The following is an 11,375-nucleotide window of genomic DNA, read 5'->3' as shown; positions in this document are numbered from 1 at the left end:
AGATTAATACATTGATGTTATTATTTTTACGTCTGGTGCCCAGTAGATTACTGTATTTACAGATTAATGTTACTCAACTAGGCTTTTGACCTTGAATTATTCAAGATCAATAGCCTTCTTGTAATTTATATGTTGCATCATTTATCTAGGCATAGCTCAATATTCCTTTACAATTGTTGTTCTCAACATAGATCAGAGTTAACACAATTGATTTCCTTGTGGACATTAATAACTAGTGTTTTAACCAAGAGCTGTGGAATGAAAAGAGATAGTCCAATCAATGTCTATACCATGTTGTAGCTTTGTGTACGCTTGATGAGTTTTCCTTTATGAGGAGAAAAGTCCTAGTATCAAATGATTTACTTTCATGTTTTGGAAACATGTTCTCCAAAATGTTATAATTTTAGCATATGGTTGTTTACTGATGCATTTCTTGACTACCAGTTTTAGACTGTAATATAATGTTGAAAATAAAGTAATTTCAATTAAAGATATTGCTTTGTATTGTTTTGTTTCTGTAATGTACAGCTATTTGTTTGTTGTCATCTGTTTTGCTTATGTGCATGTGTTATGTACCTTTCTCATATTAGTGCAAGGCCCAGTGCAAAATCATCACTTTTGTGGTTGTCCGGAATTGCTGAGTGATTATTGATGTTTTCTGAAAGGACAGCCAAATTTGTCAAGGCAATTGAGGCCCAAGATAAACCCTAAATAAAAGTCAACTCAACTTTCAAATACTGTGTAAATCTTACAACTTTTTATCATTGTTATGGTAACTATTTGGTCCTGAGTCTATAAACTTTATGGCGTTAAACAAAGACAATGTGAAACCAGTCCACAGTCAATATTGAAACTCTGGATTACAGTGACGTTAAGTTTTCTTTCACAAGGTTATTCTTCGGCTCATCTAGACACAAAAATCAATTTCCAACCCCAATATACAGATAAAGTGGTGGGATAGCTTGTTCCAATAACTGTCTTTTTTATACTAAGAATGAACTGAAGTGTAAATGGGCCTTGAATGTGAGCATGATAATCACTGTTTTGTTGCAAAATTATTATTTGGTGCCCTATTCTCTCCAAGGACGGACCAGGATTTTCGTTTCAAAGCAACTGACCATTTCAGAACTTTGGTGTGATAAGGTTGCATAGACTCAATTGTTATAATGTAACGTTTTTTAGCTACTGAAAGATGTATAATTTCAGTGCACCGGTAATTATAACATTTTTTTTTTGCTACTGAAAGATGTATAATTTCAGTGCACCGATAATTGGGTACATGTAGTGATACACTAGTAGGCAACCATTCCTTGTGACAAACCATAATACCCTCATCATTTATGAAAATATCTTCTGCTCATAATATATCAAGGACCACCATTTGGGATGCCTACATGTCCTAGCTAGAGTGTGTTTGTCATCAAATTGAGCTTTCTCTCTCACACATTGTGAACTAACCAGCTATGATATTGGAATTTTGTGAAAATATTGCCACAAAATTTTAAATAATTCGTAACAGTTAGAGGTAAAGCCTGGTTTTTCAATTAATTGAGCACTTCTCTTCTGATGACCTGTTTAACAGGTATTTTTGCAAAGTGTTCCAAATCATGCGAGATTTTCACCCCATTGACCAGTTATGAGAGAGGAGTACAGACAATTTTTTGGTAGTACAGTAAGGTAGTGCACTATAATCTCAGTTTATGATACATAGATGACATACGTTGACACAGTGCACAAAAAGTCTGACAAATTCCGATTAAATAAACTATATCTCTTCAGTTCACTGTAAAACAATAAAGTACAATTTTCGAGCCATAAGCAAAAATGTAAACAATAAAACGCAGTCAGAAGAAATTGCATTCAAGTTTTCGTATGCTGAATATATTATTGGCTGAGAAGTGTAAAGCTGCAGTACTCGAGAGAACAATTATTCAAGTACCGATATAAGATGTTACAAAGTGGCAGGATATATGGAGGAAATAGATGCAAATATCCATCTGTGTGTGTAGTATTGATTGATCGATGTCACGTGGACTCATCTTCACTCTGGGACTCAATCGTAAAAAACCCCCACGTTTTCAGTCTTGATCGATCATCATGTGTAGGTAGGGTAATCCAAGGAGTTGAGGAGCAGAATAACTTTCAATGTTCAGCATTTACACTGAAAAGACGAAAGAAATTCAGCTTTTAACAGATCTTCGGTCGCCTCTCCAGAGATCCGAACAGCATGCATGGGAGAACGTGTAAACTAAATTGTCAGTTACTCGACAAGAATCAAGCGGTTCAATACACTGGAGCGGAGAAAGTTACGTCAGTTGGTAGAAGTAGAACTTAATGGTGTGGGTCAAGGAGAAAGAGATATCTCGGACTCGGCGAGGGATTAACCTAAACCACAATCTTTGTGTATCAAGAACTACGGTCATTTCACTCCATGATCGTGCATGATTAGATCGCTCCGCGTTGAATAGAAGCAAACTGACTTGGAGCGATCTAACCATGGAGCGAACCGACCGGTTACCAAGTTCACGATCTGCGTCAAATTTGAATTCATGATCGGTCTAAGAAGTTCTTTCAGTCTATTTTCCTTCGTCCCAGTATCAGTGCTGGAATATTATGTGGGGAAAAATTTTACTCCGGTTACCTAACTTATGAAAACATTGAAGAGAAGAACAATAGAGGCGAGATCTCGGAATCCGTGTCGCAGTGTCATCTCATTGGTGGGAATCATATGCAGAGGCCCTTAATCTCAGATACCTTGACATTAGCAAAGCAAACGCCTTGCAAGGTCAGCAATAAAACCCTTGCTAACCATGGTCAACCATGAACATCGGATTTTATCAGCATTATTTGTTTTCTAATGACTGGACCAGATAGATTCTACTTTTTGACTTCGTCCGCAAAGCAGGCTTTTTATCCGCGAAAACTTAATAATAATACTTTATTCAAATACAGAATACAAAGAGTATTTGAAAAGGAGGACCATGAGGTTGTCCCTATTTAGGTCCCCTAACTAAAATTACAATCTAAAATTTAAAATTTTAAAATATCTATTACGTAAATAATTAACAATTTAACATTTAAAAAATTTGAAATATCCACTAAGTAAATAATTGACAATCAAAATTTAAAGATTTGAAATATCTATTATGTAAATAATTAACAGTCCAAAATTTAAAATCTAAAATATCCATGATATCTATAATATCAGGTACTGTTTAATTTAATTTGAATTAAGTTTAATTTAGCTTAATTTAAATTAGTTTAATTTAATATCGTTTAGTGTTAATAATAAAAAACGGCAACAACAGGACAAATCATTGAGGCACATTTAATAACACTAGTGGTTGTAACTCGACATAAGCACGACATTGAAAGAAGTTCCCATTATAGTCAGTCTTAAAAACTTCAGTTTACCCACATTGACCTGTCCAATTAATACATCACTGACTTTAACTCGAGTCGAAGACCACTTAATTTATTAAATTCGAGTAACAATAAATTATAAATGCTGACTTTCCAATCATAATATTATAATATATGTAAAACGGCACCATGCAGTCCATGCTAAATTGCAAATCTAAATTTGAAAAACTACTCACTCTTCAGCAATTGTGGTTTTGCAGCCAATAGAGTTCACACTGTCCAAGTTTGCACCCAACTTTCCAAGTTCACACTGAGATGTACAGTGAGTTCACCGCATTATTCACTCTGGGATTCCCACTTAAAGAACCAGAAATTGTGTTTTTGCACTCATGGGTAGTAGGCTGGAGTGTAGTAGGCTGGAGTGTAGTAGGCTTCATTACAATCTCTTGAAATTTGTTTTCTCAAAACTTAAGGCTTATTTCAAGATACACTGAGACAGAGTTTGGAGTGAAGTCAGTGAACCTTGCGAAAAAGTGTGGTGCGAGCTCCGACAGTGAGAACTTTACTAGGTGTAAAGCTTTGTGCTACCCTATTCAGAAAAGGGCACATACATATACATATCTTAATGAAAACACATCAAAACACACAAAAACGAAAATATATTAAATTCTATTGTCACAAGCTGAAACAAAGAAAAACAATCTGAGTCTCGAAAACACAATCTTCCATGCACCAGGTGGATACTCTGACCACTGAGCCACAGAAGGACTCTGGTGAGCTGCATCAAAAGATAGTCTGGGAGAAGTTTAAAATTTTGAAATTCCCCCAAACTTCTGTGCCTATTTGCAACAGGCTATGTAAGCAAGAGTACCATTTTCGCAAAAAGCAGATTGTTTTAATTTCTCTTAATATACAGATTCAGCCAAGCATAAAAGCACCACTTAAATAATTAACCATAAATGAAAAGAAGATGTTTTTCCCTGGGTCAGAAACTCAAAAAATGATCGTTTGTGAGTGTATGATTGTTTCTAGTTACATTTTAACAAATCATACCTAATGAGTATACCTAAGATTGTAGAAATTGCACATGCAATATATCAGGGACTTTCCTAGAGATGATTGTGCAATTAATATGTCTGAAGAAAAATCGACAATGTGTAGGAGCTCTGCTATAATTTCATTGATCTGATTAAATCTTAATTTGTTATAATTCTTATTCAATTAAGTCAACATAATGCTACAAATGATGAGCCAAGCATTTGATGTGCACCCTAAAATGTATGTATGATAAAATTTAGATATAATTTAATAATTTCATTTGTGACAAGCTAAATGGAAAAATTCACCTCAAGGCATGCTTTGTAAGACTTTCCAAGTACGAGTTTAAAATCAGAAGATTATCAAAATTTATTGTCTTCTGATTATCTTCTGGCATGAAATGTGATGACATAACAAGCAGTGACTGCCTGATTTTGGCTGGTTTAAAAGAAATAGATGTTCTAATGCCCTTCAGTCAAGCTCCCCATGGGCTTCATATCCTTAACAGCAAATTGTGTAACCATAGGGTTTTCCTGACAATGAGGCATCAGTTAAAAAGTACCTGGCCAGTGTGCATAAAATCATAGGCTTGACTCAAGCTGAAACAACTGGAAATGCTTTCAGAGTAGCTTAAACGTTACCAATTACAAAGAAACCATTACACTATCCCCTACCCTTATAACCCCCACCCCCTTGCCGTTAGGAGCTACATGGACTCCAAAGAGAGGGGCAATGCCTTGTCTTGGATCTCTGTCTTCAGGGAGTCTTATTCTGAAACAAATAAAATACAATATTGCAAACATCATATTAAAACCCTCAGTGTTTCAAAAAAAGTGTTATTTGGGAGTGTCTTTAATGGCATTTCATTATTTGCTTGATCAAAACTATTTGTTCTACCTCCCAACTCAAATGCATATTCTGATTGGAGGAGAACATGTCATGTGCTGTTGGTCAAAACTCACTGACTCCCAAGAGCAAACAAAACTCACTAACTCTCTAGGGAAAAAACAACTTGAACTTTCGACACACACATGATCAGGTCAAGTTCTTTGAAACTGCCGCAAATCTGTGTGCAGCCATTATCAAGCAAACAATTTTTTTGCAGTTTTTTTTCCATTTTCAAGTTGGCAGGTATAACAAATACTTAATTACCAGCCCCGTGGGAAACAGTGAGTTTTGTTTCCCCTCGACCTCAATGTTCTCCTCAGCTTTGCCTCAGGAAACACTGAGGGTCTCAGGGAAAAAAAAAACTCACTGTTTCGCTTGGGACCAGTCATTAAGTACTTATTACCAGTAAGTATTTAAGTTAAATTACCTTCGCAGAGTAGTTAGGGGCTCATCTCCTTCCATTTCTCCGGTTGCAGGATTGACTGTTGTTATTGGACACCTTTCAAACAATTAAATTTTAGCAATGTGCGATAAAAACGAATGAACAAACAAATCAGATTTACATAAGACAGACTGACTAATACGAAAATGTTAAAAAATAACATCAAAAAGGATATAGTCAGATCCAGTTGCAGGCTCAATGAACAGACCAGGATTCAACTTGGGCAATGGTGTTTCATTAGACACTTGTCTTTAGGTTTTACACAGGAAACAGTCATGCACTGTATTTGTTGTGAGCTCAAGCTCACGTAGCTTCTCAAGCTAAATTATACCCAGACCCTGGGTATAAAAGAAGCTTCTCTAACTCTTTATTCTATCTAAGGGCTACCTGAAACTCACTCACTCATCCCCATCATCCCAGCTGGGACATAAGGCTACCTGAAAGATAACTTATTAAATTAAAAATAAAAATAAAAAATGCACCACTGCCATACCTTCCACAACGCTTTAGAAATCTGAATTCTACGTCTCCTACTTTGATTCTCTTTCCTGACCATTCATCCTGCATGAGCAAAAAAATATATTTCATTTAATTAGCAAGCAGGAAGCTTACATATACATTTAGAAAATAGCCCAAAGAAAATGCACGCACTGATTGGTTTAAAATCGTGTTTCTACAACTCAATAGAGACACAGAACTAGGAGAAGCTGTTGATGTAATGATGGTGCAAGCAAAGAGAATTTACAGTTTGAGGATCAAAGTAAACAAGACTTAGTTGTTAAAATTCTTTTTTTCGTTGCAAAATTTTCTAAAAGAAATAGAAAAATTAACATGTTATTCATGGAAGTTTGGGAGAACTCGAAAAAGCTGTGGAAACACTCACCTGTCAGCTTAAGTGCTCCCAAAGCTTTTCTCTTTCTCCCAAACTTCAACCTGTGTTTCTATAACTTGATAGAAAAGTAGTATACGTTTTCTATTTCTTAAGAAAAGTACTATAATGACGAAAAAGCTCTTTAAGATACAGTGGATTAACTCACCTCTTGAAATCCACCTAGACCAGTCACCACAACATTTGGACGGAATCTTTCCATTGTAACTGGCGATGGGAGTTCGTCATTTACTGCCACTAAAGATGCCTCATTTGCAATCATGTATGGAGCAAAATTTCCAAATGACACCTTGAAGACAAATCGCATCGTCTTTAACCTTTCCAAGTTATCAGAAAAGGGCAGTCACATGACTATTGTGAACAAACTCTTGTAAATTCAAAATTTATTCAATAGGAGTGGATCCAATGAAAAGGCACTATTTATAACAGGAAAGTGATAAATAGTGATTGTACTGCAGAATAACCAGAGCATAATTCCAGTATCAAATGGGACCAATTTATTACCTTATTTTTACAGTTTCTAAGCGTGAAAAAAATAGAAATGAAATATTTATTTGGCAAGTCCAATAGAATAATCCAACCACTCCCTCTGTGTGGGAAATACCTGGTCCAATGTTAACAGCCCAGTATTTTGTCAGGTTACTGAGAAAATAGTTATAATCATAATATTTCATTGTCCAGGGTAGAGGTTATGGTTATGAAGTCTGGCAAACGTCAAAGGAGCGAGCACAGATGCAAAGGTTTTTGTTGGAAGGTCCATGATTGTACCCAGCCTTGTGTCTTGTGTTCATACAGCATGCATAAATTATGTTAACGAAACGTTTCTTTTGGATTGTTCCTAAGTCAGAAGTTAACAACTATTGTGTGTTGTGCATAGTCAAGGCCAAACAAAGCAAACAGAGACAAAGAACAAAGATTCTGTCAATCTTCACAGCCATTCCCCTCTATTGCTATGGCTAACTTAAGGTAAAAGACCTTGAACAAAAACACCATGCAATGAGCAAAGCCAGCACTAGAGCTTCATCTAGAGTCAGTAACAGGTCAGCATGTTTTGCACGTCTGGAATACTTAATTACTAATTTTTCAGTAGCATCATTGAATGTACCTTGTCATCTGGTAGCCCAACATCGCCCCACTTTTCATCCTCACATATTACTCTAGGTTGAGACAGTTGATACATGTTATAGCCAGGTTTATTCAGATAACTTGAGAACCACTGCGCTGCCTTATCTCCAACGTATTGACCTTCTCCATACATCCTCCAGACCCTGAGCATTCAAGGGAAAATGTCAATAGCAAGTGTGACACCAGTTGGTGCCCTTGCTGCCATAATGAAAACCTGTACACTGTCTGTGTTCTTATAATATCAATATAATTATTCCCAGTACCAATTGGTAGATGTAAGACTCACCGAATCCTCTTGTATTCTTTTTTATCTACTTTCAACTCTAGGTCCACTTTCAATGTCTCCATTCCAGGAGCATTAAGGCAAAGATATTTACCATCCTCAAAATGTGGAACAACCAGAACTAGCTTTGGATCTTTACGCTGAGAAACAAAAGCATCATTCTCATCTAGGAGAACCCAGCGCCTTTTAAACAAGGAAAAATTCTTAGTAGCAATATATCAAAGTATCCAAGAAGTGCAATGGCTTCCTTGCTGTTCAAAATGCCAGAGGCGTACGCAATTCAAAACTCCTCAATAGGGGAGGGAGCGGATATAAATGGAATGGCCCAATGATGACCTGGTTGAGTATCAGTCGGAGTACAAAGGCAAAGAATGGACGTTTCGTCCCATGGGGGGATAACTTCAATATTTAAAAACAGAAGAAATAACCTCTTGAAGATGCTTTGAGTATTGAATAAGTCTTACCTATCATACTCCATTCCTTCTTTGAAGCATTTCACATCGTCCACACGAATTCCTTTGCAGGATTTGACAGGGTAAATGAACAGGTCTGAAACTCTCCCCACCTCCTTGTAAGATCGTTTTCTCTCATTCCTTTCCAACCACAGTGCAGCAAGACCCACAAAAGCCACAACAGGTAAACCGATCAAGAAATACTTCGAATAAGAGAAGGAGGCCATCGGCGAACTTTACGGGATTTGTTTGTTTTTGGCTTGGTGGCCTGGCCAACATCCTACGTGTAGCCCCGCCGCGCCGAATTCCTAGCTCGGGGACTGGGTACGCATTCGTCGGAAAGTAAAACTCGCCTTAATCGGCTCTAAACCACGGTTTCTCCAAGAACCCAGAGGCATCAAAATAACGCAATGCAAACATAAGCCATTTTAATCAAATTATTTTCTACACGTAGCATTTAGAGGAATTTTCGAAGCATTTTCATACATTGTTTTATAAACGGCTAAAATTGTAACGCAATCGCCATTCGCCAACAGCATAATGTCACTTATATTTCTGTCAGTACGCGCGCTGTGATTGGTCAATTTAGCGGGCCGTACTCTCCTATACGGCCCGCTAAAATTTAAAGTTGGTTTTGTTGCCAAACTGTTTCGTGATTTATCGATAAGTGTTCTTAACTTTTATAACAAGTGAAAGTTTAACACTTTCTTATACTCTAAATTATGTAATAAAGCCAGCTAACGACTTAAAAACAGTTTCAAACTGTCTTATTTTGCTTTCGAGGTGAGTCAGAAGTTTGAAGCCTTTCCGAGTCCGCGTGAATAGAAATCGTTTCCGAACCCGTCAGGCACACAGTAGAGATGTAATAAATATCTTACTAACCTCGTTTTCTCGGTCCGCGCTGTAAGTTACGGATCCTCGTTTTTCCCCCTTCGATTTACGACCCGGGCACTTCGCGCTTGGGCCATAAATCGAAGGGGAAAAAAAACTCGGTCCGTAACTTACAGTACGGACCTCGAACTCGGTTAGTAAGAGGTATGTATTAATCGTATTCAGCGTCTGGGCCGCCTGTGTTGTAGTCAAATGACGACAACGTTGGCAGAGGTGCAAAGCAAAGTTTATGTTTCCGATAATGCTAAAAACCAAAACAATTTTCTTAACCGTAATAACAAATAGTGATTTAATTAAGAACTTCCCTGTCCCTCCCAAATTTTTTACAAGAGGCCAACTTCTGAACGCACTAGTAAGCGTTAAAACACGCCTATTAAACAGCTCATTTCCTAACGATGGGAAATGCATGAGTAAATAGTGTAAATGTTATGAGCACGTTTATAAGCTCAAGGCGGTGAATCCACTGAAATGAACTGGAAAAAAAAATGTAAACTGAGAAAATTTTCAATCTTCGCCTATTGTTAGTTAAATCCCTGAACTGGGAGATTCCAATTCACTTCCTGATGAAAAAAGTACCTTTATTCCAGATACATTTACGGTAATAAATAAGACAATAAGAGCTGAAAAGAAATACGTGCATTGGATTGAGAAAGAAGTGACGGTAATGGCTAGTGTGAGATCTCGGTAGAGTTCTCACAGAGTTGTAAGTTAAAAGATCCTTAACCTTTTCTGCTTTTCTTTTAAATGACATATAAAACTTTAAATTATTACTTATCGGAAAACACTGATGGCCATTTTCGAGTTCATCTAGGTGCGAGTGTCCGATCTCCTTTTAGATAATAACACCGGAACTGCGAAACTAATCCTCGCACGAAAACAAGATAAAGCAAAACTAAAATTCGTGTTGCTAAGATATTAGGGACCTTAAGATACGAGGACGGGAAGGCCAGGACGGCAACGGCAGTGGACGCGGGAAACTTTCGCGGGTCCCGTCGTGTCGCCAAAAACAAAATGCTTAAGATGTGCATTTTCGCAAAGGACGGCGACGTCAATAATTGGAACCTCGTACAAGCTATTCACAGAAGCAATGACATCCATTAGACTATAAAAGAGATGATAGAAATCTTATCCTATTAGGCTTAATTAAACGATAGTGAACAGCGATGCTGAATTTCTTTTTCTTTATAAGCGAAGCAAATATCTGTCAATATTTTACTAGAGAAACCATAATTTCCGTATGAAAAAATTAAACGAACAATCTGATCAACCTGCTTCAGATGGCTTTTTACCACTAAAGCGTTTGGGAATTCTGTCGCCGAAGAATCCTGACTTTTGTTGAACGTTTCAATTTCCATCTGTAATTGTAACAAGCATTATAAAAATCAAACAAACGTTGCATCAAATTCTGGGTAGTATAAAAACAACAACTAAACATCAGTTTGAAAATGTGTATTTTATTTGCTCGATAGATGCTCCATGGCATTCATTCTTACAACAATTTATCAACTGTACTTACACTGTTGTATTCTTAATGCATAGAGTTTGTATTGAGCCTGCACACTCGTGATAGCGTCTGCACAGTGGCTGCAGAAACACAAACGAACAGACGAGGAATATTTTTACTCACATTTTCGTATCTCAGCGTAGTATTCTACACTACAATCACGAAAACTGTGAACGCTATAAACATTTCTATCAATATAACTGAAAATAAAGTCGATTGGAACAGTTATCGGGGCAAAACAAGTGCAAAATACTCACGTCTTCGATACGACGGCTAGTCGGGCGAAATGGCGTCCTCGACGAGATGAGGACGGCAGAGAGATTAGGCGAGAGTTCTCGTGCGCATGCCCGGTTGAGTAAATTTACTTCCGGCAGCCGTCGTAGCTCGTCCCGTGCTGGTATCTTAAGGTGCCTATTAATTGGCTAGGACGACAGAGGCCTCTCTGATTGGTCAAGACCCATTCTTAAGTGCGTTTTACGAGAGGGAGCATGAAACTATAA

General features: G+C 37.2%; 1 protein-coding gene and 1 long non-coding RNA gene across 3 annotated transcripts in view; both read right to left on the bottom strand.

The window, feature by feature from the left end:
• Positions 1-728: 728 nt before the first annotated feature.
• Positions 729-11,375, bottom strand: part of LOC145484479 (uncharacterized) — a 154,267-nt gene continuing 143,620 nt past the window's right edge. The window contains exon 2 of the long non-coding RNA XR_014049018.1: positions 729-2,739. This is a non-coding gene — a long non-coding RNA (uncharacterized LOC145484479). The remainder of the gene's footprint in view (positions 2,740-11,375) is intronic.
• Positions 5,046-10,283, bottom strand: LOC145484437 (mitochondrial amidoxime reducing component 2-like). 2 transcript variants are annotated; one of them, XM_081463060.1, is made up of 7 exons: positions 8,493-10,283; positions 8,032-8,211; positions 7,726-7,888; positions 6,769-6,909; positions 6,225-6,292; positions 5,717-5,788; positions 5,046-5,172 (listed from the first exon to the last, which is right to left on the bottom strand). In XM_081463060.1, the coding sequence occupies exons 1-7, from the start codon at positions 8,705-8,707 to the stop codon at positions 5,046-5,048; spliced, it is 966 nt and encodes a 321-aa protein (XP_081319186.1). In that variant the 5' UTR covers positions 8,708-10,283. The 2 variants fall into 2 exon arrangements, with proteins under 2 accessions (XP_081319186.1, XP_081319187.1); XM_081463061.1 differs by lacking the exon at positions 8,032-8,211.

Source organism: Orbicella franksi, chromosome 4 (assembly GCF_964199315.1).
Source record: "Orbicella franksi chromosome 4, jaOrbFran1.1, whole genome shotgun sequence".
NCBI lineage: Eukaryota > Metazoa > Cnidaria > Anthozoa > Scleractinia > Merulinidae > Orbicella > Orbicella franksi.
The sequence above is the reverse complement of the archived record's forward strand: the minus strand, read 5'-3'. Positions and strand labels throughout refer to the sequence as shown.

Coding starts and splice junctions, on each gene's coding strand:
- LOC145484437 (XM_081463060.1), bottom strand. CDS start 8,707: ATGGCCTCCTTCTCTTATTCGAAGTATTTCTTGATCGGTTTACCTGTT. Junction 8,212..8,492: donor GAAGGAATGGAGTATGATAG/GTAAGACTTATT, acceptor CTTGTTTAAAAG/GCGCTGGGTTCTCCTAGATG. Junction 5,789..6,224: donor TTTCTAAAGCGTTGTGGAAG/GTATGGCAGTGG, acceptor ATTGTTTGAAAG/GTGTCCAATAACAACAGTCA.